Source organism: Tubulanus polymorphus, chromosome 9 (assembly GCF_964204645.1).
Source record: "Tubulanus polymorphus chromosome 9, tnTubPoly1.2, whole genome shotgun sequence".
NCBI lineage: Eukaryota > Metazoa > Nemertea > Palaeonemertea > Tubulaniformes > Tubulanidae > Tubulanus > Tubulanus polymorphus.
In genome coordinates this window covers 13,389,632-13,408,993 of record NC_134033.1, presented here as the reverse complement: position 1 = coordinate 13,408,993, position 19,362 = coordinate 13,389,632, and the positions used below count along the sequence as shown (strand labels likewise).

The following is a 19,362-nucleotide window of genomic DNA, read 5'->3' as shown; positions in this document are numbered from 1 at the left end:
AAATTCGGCGAAAAAAAAACAAAGTAAGTACAGTCTTTGTTATAATAACAATATGAGTAACGTAACGTTCTGTGCGATAAAGAAACTCACGAAGTCCCCGTCCCCAAGATGCGCGGCGGGGACCTTTACAAATTCTCCAGAAAGAAATTACGAGACATAGAAAATTAGAAATATACATATGATACAGGTTAGCAAGATTGTAGATTGCTCAAAATTAATTGAACTTCGGAAAACGAAACGAAAATTCCTTTTACATTTCATCCAGTACTAAAATTGCAAGATCAAATTTTGAGTTCGAATCCCGATTTATTTGAATTGTTTATAGCTTTTTTCATCAGCATCACGGAGACATATTTGTGGATGCAATCAGAAATATAACCCTGTTTCGGTAGGTTGTGGTTGACATTTTAGCAGACGAACCCACCGGAAATATGAGGTAATTCCATTCCCACAATGCATCACTTACAAAATGGCTGCTAGCTTTAGCTGGTCATTATTAGATCCTAGACACGAATGTCGATACGTCACTAGACATGACCGGAACCGCGCGTTAATGAGCTCTAATCCAAAATATATTTTCATAGTTTGATAAATTATACAAATCAAAATAGGATACGACAAGTCTATTTTTGACACTGCAACCATTCGTGTCTTAAAACCTAAAAATATACACGTCTCGTGAACCTACACGTGCTAATGTTATTGTTTCCCGAAACGTTACAGTGACGTCACCGATAATCTGACGCCTACGAACTAGTGTCTGCAAGTTTCAGTGAAAAGGTTCGCCTCTAACACATGAAGAAAACAAGATTTTTACAATTTGTCCCTAATATCGACGACGGATTATCGGAGTTTGAACCTGTGTGACACTGAAATACTACAGCATTTGGAAATGGAATTGGTGCAGCGAGAATACACTGACATTGGGTGAGAAAACGCGTATCAGTGTGTGGGGTGGAGAGAAGCCATCATCCATTATCAATCGCCATCGGAATAACATCCACGCAAGGCTTCACTCGCTCGTAAAGGTAGGTCTTCAGAATTGTTGGCATTTCTAGTCGTATCCTATGGCTGATATACCACTCGGTAGAAGACCAGAATCTGAAAAAATGGCGGCAAACACCACTATCGAAGGTCAAGGTGTCCCTTTCGTCGATCAGATTCGAGAGAACGAAGAACGATTCTTCAGTCAAAATAAACACCTACTCGAAGCGACGACGAAGAAACGTAGCGCTTTTCAAATAACGAGCGTGACGACGCGTGGAGCCGTCGCGTTAGAACATCTCCGCGACGACCCGGACGCCGACAGTATGGACGATCTCGACGATACTCATACCGAGGATATCAGTTCGGAGATTTTAGATTGGTCGAAGACGACCGACATGGAATTGGATCCGTCGTCGGAAGATACGCTGCAACTCGGTAGCAAGCCGTCGACGGCTGTTGCCGACCCTCAATCTCGATTCCGAGTCGTGAAAATCGAGAGCAAAGAACCGTTCAAACGTGGACGCTGGGTGTGTTTCGATTTTTTCGACCCGCCGTCCGATAAGAGTAGCGAGAGTCGCGGCGGAATGGATACCGATCGCGAGGTCGGCGGGTCGGGTAATTCAAGCGCGTCGAGTTCGATTCATTTCGTTCACGGCGTCGACGATCCGAGTAAGAATCCGCTCCTCACGAATTTACCCGCGTTTACTGACTGCGAACATGTGATAATAGTTCCGGCGTTGGATGTGAACAATCTAGCCGACGGTGGCGCCGGTGTAGGTTACCAGAACGGACCGAATCATCAGTCGAATTCGGTTGCCGATTATATATCTCAATCGAAAACATTAACTAACGTTAGCGATTTTATTCCGATAACGACGCCCGATTATACCCAACAGAATTGTGAATTGTACACGAACGCGCACGGGGCGTCCGTCCGGCCGTCAGACGTCGTCTTCACGACGCAAACGAGTCTTCAAGATTACGCTCTAAACAGCGGCGATAGTAATTCCGTACTCGGTGCCAGTCAGTCGGCGCAACCTTCCGGCGGTGAGACTGTTTACAATAAACCGACTACGGTGACTGTTTCTACATCGGATGCCGGTCATTTATCCGGCACGTCGGTGAATGTTAGCAATTCGAATTCGGTCGAATACGTCAGCGCTTCGTCTTCGGTCGCGGATATCGCGAAAAAGACGAGCGTCACGAAACAAGATATATCCGCCGCGCAACAACAACAGCACAACGCGAACGCCGGCAGTCCGAGTCCGGCGGTTGCCGTTCCGGTGAATTCGAACACCGGCCTCGCTAGTCAGATACCGGGCGACTCGGAAAGTAGCAAAGCATCCATGACCAAGAATAATAACCCGCAACAGAATCTGCAAGTACCTCAGCAACAAGAACAGTCGAAAACCGGCGGAGGAGGCCAGACGTCGGCGAAGATGGCGAATAATCCGCCTCAAGGCGGCGTCGGTTTCGAGCAGATGTTGCCGTCGACGCCGGACCAACTGAAAGAACTTTTAGAATACGTTCATTCCAACCCGGGTACGAGCGCGCTGGCGTCGTTACGCGATAAGATCGCGTCGTTGAACGAATCGAGCGAACAATCGCAGCAGACGACCGTTAACGTGAACAATCTGAACGTCGATATGAGCGCATTCACGACCGGCGCGAGCGGAGGAGCCGCAGGAGGTAGTTCCGAAAAACAATCGGTGTTATCGATGGAGGCTTTAATGGGCGCTACCGGCGGCTCGCTCAGTTCGGCTCATTTGTTGGAGAGCATGGTCGGCATTCCAGAAGCGCTCGGTAGTCCGAAGAAAGACAGCGATACGAAGGATGATAAGGAAGAAAGGTATGTTGTTTTCAGGCTTACCCATTTCGGGATAAGTCTAGGGCATTATCTGTGAGGTGATATCAGAGAGGGCAACATTTATCCGTAAACCCAGGGGGTAAATCAAACCGGAGCAGTAGTTTATTACCTAGTTTGAAGGGGTGTAGCGACTATACGGCTTGACTCGGGGTTAAACGCCACCCTTGGCGAGTGACTATGTAGAGGCCCGGGCGCGGCTTTACTCGGCACTAATGACTACCTTTATCGGAGAAGTTAGGAACTTATTTTAAACCTTTTAAAAATTTGTTACCATTTCTTATGTCCTGAATTGAATTGAGACTCATAGACTGATGCCGAGTTTTCAGATTCATTTTTGACTGACTGTGGGACTGCTTAGAAATACAATCTTAAAACGTTTTACCTTATTCTGGAATACTATAATTACGTGGTGGTTCGGATCATTTTGTTTCATCTGACTTAATTTCATTGAGGAAACTCTTCTATCAAGGAATTATTAAGTTTTTGTTACAGATTAGGAATGCAACACTGGCTTAGCTTTTGTCTGCATAAATGCATACTTTTGTTCCAGGTTAGCACAGATGTTAGTTCGCTATATTATCTAGAGGAAAGCAATAGTACTCTATTTTTCCTTCACATTTTCTACTTGAAACTCACACTCTTGCTTTGTGGCATGATACCGGAGCCTTTTATACAGAGATATTCACGCATAAAACAGAAGTAAATGACGATGACCTCGGTTGAGTTTTAATGATATCATGTCACGTTAATTATGATAGAAATGATTTAGTTGAAGTCATTGTGAATAAAACGGTTGTATATAAGCAGCTGTACATAGCTTCAATGGGTTTAGCATGAAGGCCCTGGAACACACCATTTGTCGCGAAGCATTCTCTCGCTTTGGAAAGATAAATGCCTAGGACAGACTAGTAATAGTATGATTATATAATCCCTGATATTAGAGCTACCAAAAATTAAGGGTCTTTAAGTTGGGGATACATCTTACTTTCTTTCTTACTGGTTCCATACGTGCCGATTCCCTTGTCACAGCGCTCTAGATCTGCTGTGTAGTTTTACGATTCTTAACGGATCTGGTGAATGGAAAGAATAAGGATTGATTTTGAGTACTGGAAGAGGTGTTTTGTACCTGGTTCACCGGTATCCGACAAATAATCATTGATGGGCTGTTAGTTGTCACCTTAGATTATAAGACCCTCTGGACAAATCAGTTAGTTTTATGATTCTTATATAGAGTTATACGCTTTCATCAATTGCTGATTATTGAAACACACACGACACCTAAACCGTATATATCCAGCCAATAGCTATATCGCAAACCAAAATTGCTATTTCGCTATCTGTCATTGTTCTTTGCTCTGCCTCTCGTAGTGCCAGTGGTAATTTGTGGCGCCGCCTATCTCGTCAGTATTGGGGTGGTGAATGGGACGAGTCTGGTATCAATAATGCGGAACGACGGTGAGTTACTGTTTACCGAGAGAAAGTTGGTTCCCGCTTTAGCGATCGAAATCAAATGATTAGGTTAGCTGCGTTCACTCAAGATTCGGGCGTCTGTTGTACCGCACGGCCGATCGGCGGCCATGTTTGGTTAATCTATAAATCGGGCCATTTCGAGGCCCTAATTGATAAACTATACCCGGGAGAAGGTGTTAGGCCTTGAAATTACATTCATTTTTTCTTGTAAGTCCGCACCAAAGAGAACCGAGATTAAACGCTCAAAATGGCCGACAGACGGTTATTTTTCTTTGCTCACTGTCATCGACAACGACAGTGAAATTTCTAGACGATATTCAACTGAAAATTAGTGGCTCGTGACAAGTTTTATATTATGTTACTACAAGGTTTCAAGTATGCAGACAAATCCAATATCCACTAGCAGTATACATTATCTAACATATCCTAGACTTCTCCATGTGCGTAGGACAAGCTGTTTATCTCGCGCACAACATCATTAACCATATATGGTTTACGATCAATTTGCAAATGTTCGCGTTTATTTTTTTTCAGACATGTTTATCCTAGTATTAGTTACGCTTTACGTATAAAGCATACATGTATTTCATAATAATTATAGTAATAGGCTCGAAAAGCCTTCCTTCGGATTGCAAGGACGATACGATTCAGATTGACTCGAGATTTACTTCGCGTAACTGATGAAATCCGACGCAGTTGCTTGAAAGGTTTACTAGGTGTAGACAATTCATTCATTCATTAAGCGTATAGTAATCTATTTGACAGGCTTAACTCGAACTGAACTCTATATTAAAATGGAAGTTCCACTTATAAACTCGCTTGCTTATAAGTATACCTGTACGCATTATTATTACAAGGAGTTTATAACGAATAATGTTAATTAATGAAATCATTGCGTGAACGTAGCTATTAGTTTTGTATTCGGCTTTTTAAGGGGAACCATCTTTACCATCCCAAAAGTATTTTCATTCACCGCACATCGTGCCACATTGATGATGAAATTAGGCATTTTCCGACAGTAGTTTAGTCGCGTTTCAGATTCGATGAATGAAATCTCCTCAGAGATTCACTGACACGTTCTATCGAACAAAACGAAGAACCTATGATTGAAATTAAAAGAGATGTGGCATGTTGTGCTATAAGGATAGTTAGAATACGCTTACGCTTACTCTTCTAAATTCCTGCATATATATTCCATACACTTCACACTTCTTATTCCCTGCTGCATCACTTTATCCTGTATACGAATGCTCATAGAGATGGTTGATTGTCATTACTTGTCATTTACAGATTGAGTTGATGTTTTTCTCGTCAATCAGTCAAACTTTTACATATACATATATATATATATATATATATATATATATATATATATATATATATATATATATATATATATATATATATATATATATATATATATATATATATATATATATATATATATATATATATATATATATATATATATATATATATATATATATATATATATATATATATATATATATATATATATATATATATATATATATATATCTTATTTATTATTAGTATTGATGATGTGATAGTAGGCCTGACGTTCGGTGCATTAGTAGTTAACACTTGCATATAAATTATACATATATTCTTATGGAATAATGATATGTTTCTCTTCTTTTTTTTTTTTGATTGTGAAATACCAACCTCTAGCAGCCATCTTTGTTTTAGTGTCATAAACATTCTATCTGTGAGAATGAAATTTTGTAAATGTTTTGGTCAGTCAAGCTACGGGCCAATCTGTGCATAGTAGGTGCATTGGTCTCCTTGACATATATCTTAGAATGCTGCGTGCTGCTTTGTGGGATGATCCCCCAGTTATCCTGGCCATTGGGAATCTAATAAAAAAAAGCTTTTGTCATTATATTTAATCATTTGGTAGAACTAAGCACAGATAGTGAGTGCACTAGGTGGGTGAGTAGCTAGCCAATTTGCTGTGTGGGTTATGGAGCCAGCAGATAAACTATGACACCAGGTAAGTGGGGTTGTGGATATAGGCATTCTAACCACCAGAAATATTCCTTGAAACGGTTATTGTAACTATATCAATATTAGACAACAAAATAACACACCATTTTCACTACGAATTGAAGATGTAATGAGTCGTGCAGCTCATAACTTCTTTTCAATACACATGTAATTACATTTTGCTAGATCTATGGCTGTTCGTCAGATTTTGTGTGGTCCTATAAGACAATTAATTGCACCTGCACGCGATGAATTGCATACAACAATTGACGACAGCGACGAACATAACAGACGTACTGGATCGGCTTGGAACCCATCTGTACCAACTGTTCAACTAACTAGCTATTTGGAACCAGATACGTGGACTAATCAGAGCCATAGCATGTCCCCGGTTGCCTTTGGCGGCGATGATATGAGGAAAAGTGACATTTCTCCATTTCATCTGCAAGAACTTTGTAAATTTGACCGAACACCGAGGCGAGGTATTTCAGATCCTCATTATCTCCAAGTTGAGAAAAGAGAGCGCAGCGTTTCTCCTCAGTTTGGCTCAGAACAGCAGTAAGTCAATATTCAGCATATACCGCATTCATGAAACGTATTTTACCGTTGGTACTCTGTATAGCAAGTTGCATCGCGGATTCTTCCATTGGTTTTGGCATTATTGATTCTCTATTGATTTTGGAATTTTTTGCTCAGGTTATTCGTGGTCATTTCTCTAAGTTCGCCGATTCTCGTAATTTGGTTAAATGTATCTCATCGAGGATTATTATGCAATCGTGCTCGTTGCAAGCAAAGGAATATTGCTGAAATGGTTTGTCTTTTGATTTTACATTTTACGCCTTATGTTTTTTCTTGTCCACATCGCTGCATGAGTATTCGACATTTAAGCATGGCCCATCATCTTTGGCTCCATTCATCTTTGGCTCCCGAAATAAGAATATCGACGATTAGTTTTTCGCGTGAACGCTTCTTCAGTTCTCTCTGCCGTTTAAGATTTTCGCTTACTAATATTGAGGCAAATCGTCGCAATCGTTGAACTCTGCTCTGCCTGAATCATTTCGCCGATCGAATGACGCTTCTTTGCTTCATTTGATCTTCATAAAATGCCACGGTACTCTTTCAATAAATGTATGACCCTTTAAAAAAATATGAACATACTTCGGCTGATAATAGATTTGTGATAGCTGTTATCGTATTCTTTAGTCCAGTTCATGCTGACCTGTTGTTTAGACGTCTGTCAAGACAGTATTTGAATGAAAGTAGTAATTTGGATAGCAGTGAAAGACGGTGAGTAGTCTATCATCATGTATTTTTCTTGTCATAGCATCATGCGCTAGACGTAAGGTATGCTTTCATTAAGCCCATATAACCTGTGATAGTTGAAGTGCCTGTCACTAAATCATTACCCGTTTTGAATATGCAAATCTTGAAAACCTGACAAAAACTGCTGATGCACAAAAGGCATATCAGTCGTTTTTCTAACATGTTGGTATTTACGTAATTCAGAGCTGGAGCCGAATTCTTGCGTCGCTTGTCACAGCAATGTTTGGATGAACAAATTCGTGTAGATCATGTAGTGTCTGAATCCGGGTAAGTTCATTTGGATTGGTTGCGTCGGTTCTATTATATCGGAATTGGTAGATCTCGTCAAATGACGTGTTTGATGAAAATTGTCGCTTTTGTCTCCTTACATCCCGCCATACTTCTGTTAATTTGCGCGTGATTTCTATGGACTTTGATCATGGACATTTGTCGAAGATGAAGAATTGGAAAATGGTGGATTTCAATCACAGCGAAGATGCGAATGTGAAGAAATAGATATTGTTGTTTGGCGCCATTGCTGGAGACAGCTGATTATTGCAGAGCTGGTGAAAGGTGTTGGCAGATATTTAACACAACAGTGGCAAAGCTTGTACAGCACTTATTGTCTGCTTCTCGGACATATATTATGCGTGAACAATTGGATGGATCTGAATTCGTTGATAGGAATCTTATGAGCTCAATGAGGATTTGTTGCCTAGTCTCAGTATCAGCCCTCCTTCGAGTAATGGCTATTATGTCTATGGCCAGGATCAACATGCGATGAATCAGTAGGATCACAATATGATGAAACAGTAGATGTAAAAATCCCACAATTGTTAAGGATTAGAAGGTTTTTTTCAAAATACCAGAAATATTTTGGGTGGTAGGAACCAGCCGAAATATTTCTAGCTGTATTTTAGATAAACTTTTTAGTCTGTAACAATTGTGGGTCATCACTCACTGCCAATGAAATTGGATGATTCTTTTCATTTCCTTAAGCCACTGAGTGCTCAGATGATATGGACCTGTTTGGTGTTTCCTTTTTCCTGATTGGTGGGAGAGAGTCAAGAAATATCTACTGAAAGGAAACACCTTTTACAAGCTCCTACATGTACCACTTAATACAATTGAAAGCTGAAATCATGAACCATATAAAAGATGGTATGAAGAATCAGGGAATTTTTTGGCCAAAACCATTGTCCTTACAGCATTGCACACGTTTACAGGGCATTTTGTCTTTATACAGTTCTATCACAAACCAGTCATTATACATACCGCATATAGTTTAGTTGTCTATCTGAATCACTTTATACACTTTATTTCTTGAACTAATACCACAAAGCTGCTTCTATATTCACTCGTAGTCCTGATGGTAATTTGTGGCGACGGTTGTCAACTCAGTTTTGGGGCGACAGCATGAAAGAGGTACATGAATGGGATGATGATAGCAGTATGTGTTCGGAACGCCGGTGAGTTAAGCACCATTTAGTTCGGATGATCTCACAGTCAGCATTGCACCTGCATCGTACATAGCTTCAAGTCATGTTAAAATCAGATGCGATTCAATTTTTTGATTACCCGCTGGTTGTGGCATTAGCCTCACCTAACGCTATGCAGCTATCAAACGATGAGTTAATTATCAATGCCATGCACTTTTCCATCAAATCCATCAGGCATTTTAATCTTGCACTGATCGAACACGCAACGAACCCTTTTTTGCGTTTAATTCCTTATCTTTCCACCTTCTCATGAATTACGCACAAAGCATGAAAATTAATTTGTGCATAAATTTCGCACTGTCCTTACGATGACAGAAATTCTCATGCGCTCCTGTTTATGACTTGTGTCTTTGGTTTCAAATTCACTGTTTCTGCTGAATTACTAAAAGTGAATGTAAAAAGTGGCGTACAGCATTTTGATCTCAATCTGAGTGAGAATATTGTTAGTTGTGAATGTTGGCATATTTGGTATCGTCAGGAATACAAGTTATTACTTACTACTTCTATATCCTTGTTTTTAACTTTTCCCGGATGTTAGGAGTCGATTGATCAGGCGTTTTGAGAATACTGTGAGAATACTAGCTCAATCAACCAATCATTTTCAATTCACTTGATTTCACGATAATTCGCCTCGCCTTTGGAAATTATCGCACTGGTGGGAATTTTAGGTTTTAAATTTTACCATTGATATCAATGATTTAGTTGATAGTAATCGCGTAACATGCTATATATATTCTGAAATGATGCAATTGTCTTGTATAGCCTGGGGTTAGTTTCAAGTTTCAGGTGCTTGTAGATTATCTGAAGACTGATGTTTATTGGGCCAATATCCACATTTACGTCGACTTTTTTTATAGCGACTTTTTTTATATGACATCCGTCCGGTATAATTATTACGTATCATCGTGTCATTACCTCTAGCTTCTCGACTAATTGTGCGTCAATCATCTCCTGGGGGTGCGCTGGATAGAAGTGACATCTCAGCCACTACAAGCGCTTTAAGAGCCATCTTTAAGACTAGGCACCGGAGTGAAAAGAGGAAATTAGGATAGTGTCTTGCCCAGGGACTGCATATTGTAGCAGCGTCTAAATAAAAATACGTGCAGAGAGGAGGAAATCTGTCAGAGAATTCCGCAATAATAACGAAAACATATAAAAAGTCCAGAAATGTTTCCTTGATCTTGTAGTTTATTTGACATCTTCAAAATCAAGGAAAACCCTGGACTTAATATTTTTTCGATATTATTGTGTGATTCTCTATAGATTATCGTCATCACGCGGATATAGAGTTTTATGAATGATGGTGCGTTGAGAGAGGACGTATAACGCCATGAGATTCAAACGCTCCCTCACCCATACCACATTTAAACATTATGCATATATATTTAAATCATCAACTGTAAATTTTTACTTATTAACTCTGAAATATTAAGATTGATATCAGTGACTCGACCTGCCAGTCATTTCATTCACGATTTACAGGGTACTCGACGAGTAAATCTAGACTGAATGCGTTGAAAGGCTTCGTTGTTGTTTTTGCGATGAATATATCGTCATTTTTATCTCTTGTGTATTCCATCGTGTCCCGCATTTTCGAAGTCATGCGTCATTTTATCGTCGACATATATATATTTGAAATTGATGTTATAATCGAGCGAATTATGTTTTTTATTCCTTTTATTAAAGACCAGCTCCTTTCTCTGAGACTTTCCTCGAGAGTTTTGATGCGTCTATTGGGTAAGTGCCCGTAAATAGAGCCCGTCCGTATTCAGTATTTGACCCTCGTAGTTTTATCGTATTTTGTTTACCGTATATGAATTTTGTGTGTGTGTGTTTTTTGTTTATTAATCTTTCTCGATTGATGTGACAATAGTAAATTCATTTTAAACTCTCTTAACTTAGATTTGTTTTTGATTTTGACAAGTTTTGAATTGAAGCTTCGTGAGATACTGAATGATATTTGATACTTTCGAACGTTTGAATTAGAATGCTCACGATCTCGAAGGCACGCAGAATCTTTTATTAATTCTTCACCATCTAACTTTCTATTAGTGTAAAATATCTCCCCCAGTTTATGAATTTATCAGCATCTTCTTTTTAACTCTTCGACTACAACTGACAATCTCCGCTGAATGTCGTGATCTCGAGATGCTGCTTCATTACACCCGATATCAGATTTCACTTGACATATTTGAAGTTCCTACTACCGTGAGATTTGTATTTATTGATCGCAATTCATTATTGAATTGAAAATGCTGCTGTGTGTTTGCTGATATGATGGTAGACATCGTTGGTTGTATTTGTAGTCAAAGAGTTAAAACCGAAAAATAAACGTATAATTGTTAGATATATGTTTATATATATTATATTCAAATTTTTCATCTTTGTCGTTATCAGTTTTATCAATATATATTTCCATTCAAATCATACGTGGATTATTTTAGCTTCATTTTTAGTTGTTGAACGTAACCGGTTTAAAGTTTTTGATATTTTCAAAAAGGTCTCGTTTGAATTAAGCACTTAAGGTAGAAAAAATAGTAGGTAATTAATTTGTGATAGGATATTAATAGTCACCAAATGGTCATAGGATCCGTGTCCCTTTTGGGTCCTAGGTTTTAGTAGATTCATGATCGAGGTATCTACCTATCGAGGTATCTACCTGTCGATGTACCTACCTATCGAGGTATCTACCTATCGAGGTACCTACCTGTCGAGGTATCTACTTATCGAGGTATCTACCTGTCGAGGTATCTACCTGTCGAGGTACCTACCTATCGAGGTATCTACCTATCGAGGTACCTACCTGTCGAGGTATCTACTTATCGAGGTATCTACTTATCGAGGTACCTACCCGTCGAGGTATCTACCTGTCGAGGTATCTACCCATCGAGGTACCTACCTATCGAGGTATCTACCTGTCGAGGTATCTACTTATCGAGGTATCTACCTATCGAGGTACCTACCTGTCGAGGTGTCTACCTGTCGAGGTATCTACCTGTCGAGGTACCTACCTGTCGAGGTATCTACCTATCGAGATATCTACCTGTCGAGGAATCTACCTGTCGAGGTATCTACCTGTCGAGGTATCTACCTGTCGAGGTATCTACCTGTCGAGGTATCTACCTATCGAGGTATCTACCTATCGAGGTATCTACCTGTCGAGGTATCTACCTATCGAGGTATCTACCTATCGAGGTACCTACCTATCGAGGTACCTACCTATCGAGGTACCTACCTATCGAGGTATCGCGCTGAAAAGTTTTATTTCTTTGCGATATCCATTAATCATTTGATTTCCCAGGTTCTAAAACTTTCCAATCTTCGTTTAGATTGTTCTCGAAGTCTATATGTGTACTATCTGTGGGCAAAGGTTCTTCTACGTCTATAGCTAATTGTTGATAACGATAAAACAAAATGGGTCGATAGATGTGATAGAAGTGATTTGAATTACCTGGCACATATCTTGTATGTTTATTGTTATTTAAACAAATAAGACTGGTAGCGTGTACGAGTATTAAGCTTAAACGATGATTTGAATAATCTTTTCACGACAGCGGGATTTGGGCATATTACGAAATAATATGATTACGGATTTCAAGTTGAAAGCGATATAAACTGAACTCTTATTGGTGAAGGCAACAGTTTGGTGGTGTCCCGACTAACAAGTTTGAAAGCGTGCGTAAACGAAGAATGATGAATTCACCGGTGACGTTGGTGACGAAAAAACGCCAATGCTTACGAATTCGTAGTTTTTCGATCGGGTCCGATTCTTCCGAGTTAGAACAGCTGCTCACCGATCAACTGGGCACTAAAAGGTTGTCGTCGTCGCCGTTGACGCCGATCGGCTACGACCCGACGAGTTACCAGGATTGTTTCACGAATGAAGACTCGCGGTTCACTGATTCGGACGATCGGTCGAATGATGCTATTTTCAGTTATAGCTCGTATGATGTTGTAGAGGCGACTGTGTAAGTTACAAACAACCTCTCATATTTAATCAACTCGTTCAAGTTAGTATAATGATGCATTGATTACTGATATTCTTAGTACGATGGCTTGATCAAATTTTTGCATTTCGGTGAATGTTGGGTTTTTTGACGCTGTAAAAACCGTTACAATGATGTTTATATACATTGATATCGACTATGCGTTATTTAAACGGGTTCTGTGTGAGTTGATATGCACTACGTCATCAATATAGGCATGTCAAAATAACGATTACAATTGTGAATTTTGGCGATTATTGGCGTTAGATATATTTCGTGACTTATTTTCTGTTTGACAAATTTTTGATAACTTTTTTGAGAAGATTTACATCATCGATATATCAGGGCTGGACTGGTTGCCGGTCGATTCAATTCAATTATCGGTATTGATATCCAAAAGAACTTTATCGATGATCTGTTTTATGTTATCTATGTCATGTCATTTGTTGTAGATAATTAACTAATATCGACATGTTTTTCAAGGCGTCCTAGTTTACTCGAACCCCTTATCTTCGACCGGAACGCCACCTGATGGGTGTTTACGAAAACACACAGACGGCAGCACGATACGGAATCAAAAGAATCTGATCGGTACACACTTGAATTTCGGTCGGGTAACCGTACACGAAAGGAAACAACGCGTTCACTTCCTTTTTTAAGCATAACACAATGCGTATTGTAAGCATCCCCTCGGAGTAAGCGTTTCTCGTTGTTACGTCTGCTCCATACCTAATTAAGAAATATATATCGGGTGTAAAATAGTTGAGTATTTTTCCTAGCGGGGAGACTGACGGAGGATCAATATTTATGAATTCTACGCCGAGTTCCGGGAATGAAATTGAGAGGGCAGTAGTGTAGTGCGGTATAATACTGTGTACGGTGCTGTTAGCCGTTTCAGTATAAAGCAGTGTTGTTACCGGCACTAACTCTCGTGTAGGATTAATCAGGATAAACTCGCGCGCGCGTGGCTGTGTGTACCGGATTATCATTCTGGATTTAGTTCTATTCCCTCCACGTTGTTCTCTGTTCGGTGTTTATAGATTTCTCATTACGATACGGGAATTGTCCGGTCATTCTTTTTCGCGTAAAGATAAAAAATTGTTTCTTTAAATCAATCGCCCTAAATCTATCCATGAAAAAGTGGGATTTGTTGGCGTTGAAATATTAGGTATTTTTTCTCTATAAGTTAAGTTAGTAAGTCCGCTTAATTCGGAGCATTCTGGGCCGACAAAGTTCATCCGGTTTACGGGAAATCCGGATTCAAAGTCATTTTCTGGTATATTAATGAACAAATGGGCCGCGAATATTGTCTGGATTAAGTCTATCCGGATTTGGGTCGAAGAGAGTTTGATCGTGTTGGACTCAGGTAGTTTGTTAAGTAATCTGATCTATACTCTGCATCCGATATGAAGCTTTCGAATTTTTTCCGCGCTAAAACTTTCAGTTGAAATATCATTCGCGAGCTTTAAAATGTTAGAATTACTCACCGACTATTTTAGACGATTCCGATATGGAGTTAACCGAATTTTACTGTAAATATGCTTCCGTTTCGATGGATAGGTAACCTCGATATTTTGATTAGAATTCGTTTGTTTGGAAAACTGTATTTAAATCAGATGGAATTCGGGTTGAATGTGTTTGAAAAATTGAGGCAGAAGTTTAGATTGTTATCACAGCTTTCACAGTAGAATTGTAGAGCGAAACAAGCGGAAGATGTGTATTCTTTACTCCAACGGATGTTTTATAAATATTCAACATAACTTCACTTTTTAAAGGTCTTGCTTCGCTCTATATAGACTGACGTATAGTAAACCTACATTTTAAAAGAGGAATTTTTATCCATTTTTTCTTGAGGCAGGATTTTTTGACGCGGTAAAAACCTTTACAATAATGTTTATAACTACTTTGCGTTATTTAAGGGGTTCTGAGTGAGTCTATGTCATCAATATCGGCGTTTCAAAATTACAACTAAAACTGAATTTTGGCATTTATTTTGTAATTAGACATATTTCATAACTCTTGTTTTATTAGGCCTAATTTTAGTTGGCCGAATAACTTCTTCCCGAAGATGTGCAATTCAATACAATTATGGATATACTCAAATTCAAAAAATCTTTAATATTAGATAATTCATAATATATCATTATTATATTATTCATTGTCGACAATATAAAGCGATATATGTGTCAATTTTCAAGGCGTCGTTTAACTTTCGAGTTGAGTTTTCTTGTTTAATGGTAAGTTGTTGAATTGAGAAGAATGTGCTGAAATCAGATGGACGTACAACGACGACGACGTAGAGATTGTGATTCATGTCGTCGTAGATCATCAGCTCACGTATGCGATTCAACAATTTCCATGTCAGGAAATAATAATGTTGGTAACAAGGAGATTCGCGTGTCGAATTGAATGGTTATACTATATTGCCGTATTGGCCATCGGAATCCAATCATTGGCAGCTTCTTAAGACGGTATTGCATCCATTGCTTCTATTGCCGATGTATTTGCAGTAGTTTCTGATTGGTTACAGATTGAGGAGTTATTACGTGCGGCGACATACCTTTACCCCGCCGCCGGGCGATCTTTACAATTGCTTAATGTTACGGTAGATCTCGCCTAATTCTGACAAACCGGCGAAATCTGTCTGAGGTAAGCGAAGTCTGAATTAAGGATAAGGAAATACGTTAGGAAGACAGAAAATGATTTATTTCTAGTCAGAGTTAGTCAAAAAAATGTTAGGAAAAACTGAGAAATGATTTCAGTCTAGTCCGAGTTGGCCATGTCCGAGGCATGGTCAAGAATTCTTATGAATTATTTCGGCAGTTATTAAAACTAGAATGATGGAGGATAAATCTCGACGGCCTTTGACTTTTTCGCGGCGACGCTCGTCGAATTTCTCGTCAAACCACTTTGCGTACCCCAGGTGTTACTCCATGAAAGCCTCGGTAAAATGGATCCGATTGCGTGACATTTATTGAGTTGTCAGTTCACATTTTCTCTCATCTCTCGGTTTTTTTTTTACTCGATGCACGCCGCGCACGATGACGACGACTTGTCATTTGACTGCCGTAGACGTAAATGGAGATATCTCGAATTAAAGAGAACATTTTTATAGAAAATTTCTATCATTCAATTAATGATTAAAATTCGAACGTTCGGATTGAAAAAGTAGAAATTTGAGTTAGTAGAAACTTTATATTATGTATTCAGATTTAAATACACTCAGTTGAACCTGGCATTAAGGATTATTATTACTGTTACTCATATCAGTTTGAATTATTTCTATGGATATATATATATATGTATATGAGTCAAGGAGATTGCACTCAATCACGTATTTTTACTGTCGTATATTGATGACTGACTAATGTTGTTCCCTTTTTTGCGAATTTTGCTTCTCAATGATTGGAAAATGGTTTAAATTTCAGAATATTTAAGGTTTTTTCAGAAAGGATGGCTATCGAAATTTATGGTCATTATATAAGTCGAAAAGATACATTTGATATCTGTGTAAAGTTCGTGAATGAAAAGGTTAAATATATCAGAAATCCCGCAATAATTCATCTAGAGATAAAATGTTCTATAATGAAAGAGTATCTTAAAAATTATCTATTAAAGTATTATTTTTGATTAATAACATGTGCCCCATAATGCGTAAAAATGAAATCAAGAGTTGTTTAGTGTTGGGTATTGGATAACACTGGGAATCATGTCAAGTAGATATAACCCACATATTTACGGTCTACATGAAGAGATATGATGGACATTTTTCGGTAAAATGTGGACGCGTTGAATTCTAATTCTGTTTATAAAACCAGTCGAAGCGTTTATTGAAATGGTTTATTTGCATTTCATATCAAGTTGTTGTGAACATGTTTGGCTTGAGTTTTAGTGTAAATTAACAAAGTGATCAGTCGATTTGTTTATTATCTGTAAAGGCGGCCATTTGCAAATGTTGATTGGAAAGTAGAAATTGAAGTCAAAAGAATTTAATCATATGCAATGCAAGTAATAATGATGAAGACTTTATTTCATACAAAAAGTAGGAGAGAAAAGGAAGAAAATATTTTAAAAATCCAATATTGACGGGAAAAAATATCTCATTTTAACTAAATTGAAAGTTAGGAGATTACATTAACATTTTGACATACATTGTATGTAAATTTTTATTCGCGAAAAAGCTCAAAATTGTTCGCGTTGTCTTATTCAAATTCATAGTTCATCGAATTTACTTTTTTCTCAGGATCCATTTTATCGCGACCTAAAAACATTTTTAGGCCGTTTGGCCAACATTTTTTTTTTTTGTTCTACGTTTGATTTTTTTCTCAGAAGAAGAAATGATTGTTCGTTATGTAATTTGATGTAGCTGTTATTATAACGATTGCATCGCGCTACCTTACCTATTTATACGAGGGGAAATTGTGTCAGCTACCACAGGCGGCCATTGACCTGTTAATAGCGGTAAAGAGTTGTCTGCAGATTTAGTTATTGACCCGTTCTATGTATTTGGAAATAGTTTCGCGCAGCTGTTTACGTAGAAAGTTTCCTATTCATATCGGATGCGGAGTATTAAATGAATTTCCTGGATTTGATATTATTTCATTACGAATTAACTGTTTTAGGTCGAAGTCGATCAGGGTTGAAAGATAGCTGTGCCGAAAAGCGGACAATTATCAAAACAAATTTTTTCATGTCAGGACTTGTTGTTAACGGATAAAAACGGATTCTGTTTTTTGTACCGCGTGGATGATTATATTATGAATTGAAGCGTGTTTTTAATGAGATCTCCTCGATGTACCAATCATTATCCGATTTAAAACAGACTCCATCAACGGCGGCCGTGCAACAGATGAATGGCGACCAGAAAACATCCGATAGTTCTCCTTCCAACGACGACAACCACAGATTAGTGGTCAATAGCGCCGCGACCAAAATGGTATCCGAACAACATCCCCCCGCGTCTCCTCAAGTCGCTACGACTTCCGCGACTTTAAACCATCAAACTATTGGTGCTAATCTTACCTCTAATCCGGCAGCGGTGACCTCGCCGATTACGAAAAATAATCAAACTGTGTCGAAAACGGTGACAACGTCGATGGGACCGAGTCCTCAGTCGTCGATTATAAAGCTTCCATCTGCAGCCGTGCCCGTACAGTCAACGATGACTATAAACCTACAGGATTTACTAATGTCTCTTGATCCGGCAGTGCTGTTAGCAGCGTGTAACTTCACCTTGTTAAAACTACAAAGGTATGTTAATGCGGCGGACCTGAAGAATGCGTGTGAATCATCATTCTTATGTTTTTATCCCATCGAACAAATAACTGTACAATAAAGAGCTCGGCTCCACTATTTCGAAATCATCATCTATATATCCTGTGGTAAAAACAAGAAATTCGAGCGTTTAGTTCATATATAAGTGCGTAAATTCAGGGGAAATCCTGCTTATGGCTCATAGGCCAGCATCTTAGCTACGCATTGAAGTGCTTTTCGGCCCACGTACCCAACCTAACTTTTTAAAAATAATCAAACCTTTAGAAAGGAGGGGTATCCCAGTACAGGTGTGCCAGTATATTGAAGGGAATCCCCCACCGTGTTTTGTACTCTTACTCCAAACAAAAAAGTACAGGGAATCCCTTAGTTCATCATCAATTTGCTGAACAATGGCAACTTTTATGGGGGACCCTTTTCACTCTAGGTACCATTTTTGGGGTCCTGTCCTATACATTTTGAAGCTACTCGACCTCATTGTGGTCTTATGTCTGAAAATGCATATTCATGTTTTACTATAAGTTTAGTTAGGTCGAGTGACGATTGATGTAAATTGATATTTACTTTGTAATTTGAATTCTGCAGCTGTTCTCTGCATTGTTATTTGATTTCACTTTCAACCAATAGTTCGAAATATAACTGTTTTGAGGTGACAAAATTTCTTATCGGCAATAGCATACAGCAGGGGCAGATCTAGGACATTCAGGAGGCCGGGGTCTAGAAGAAAAGAAGGGCATTTTTCAGATAGAGCTGCCATCAATGGTCATTAGCGGGGTCCCTCCCTTGGTATTAGAAATTTTTGTAGAAATAAACCCAAAAAAGATTCAATTTCTAAGAGGATGAGTGTCAAATAAATAGGTTTTAAAAATCTCTGTTGAAAAGGGCAACCTCGAAGGGAAGTCAGGAGTTCGTTCCCCGTGACTACATCTCTCCTCTCCCTCCCAACCATTCTCGTTTACAACTTAGCCCTCGT

General features: G+C 38.8%; 1 protein-coding gene across 3 annotated transcripts in view; it reads left to right on the top strand.

Moving 5' to 3' along the window:
- Nucleotides 1–772: 772 nt before the first annotated feature.
- LOC141911361 (uncharacterized) overlaps nt 773–19,362 on the top strand; it is a 30,983-nt gene continuing 12,393 nt past the window's right edge. Inside the window, exons 1-3 of one of the 3 annotated variants that reach the window (XM_074802359.1) lie at nt 773–2,836; nt 4,223–4,309; nt 8,998–9,102. In XM_074802359.1, the coding sequence (XP_074658460.1) occupies nt 1,068–2,836; nt 4,223–4,309; nt 8,998–9,102 (1,961 nt within the window). In that variant the 5' untranslated portion in view covers nt 773–1,067. The remainder of the gene's footprint in view (nt 2,837–4,222; nt 4,310–8,997; nt 9,103–19,362) is intronic. The other 2 variants (XM_074802360.1, XM_074802361.1) reach the window with 2 other exon arrangements.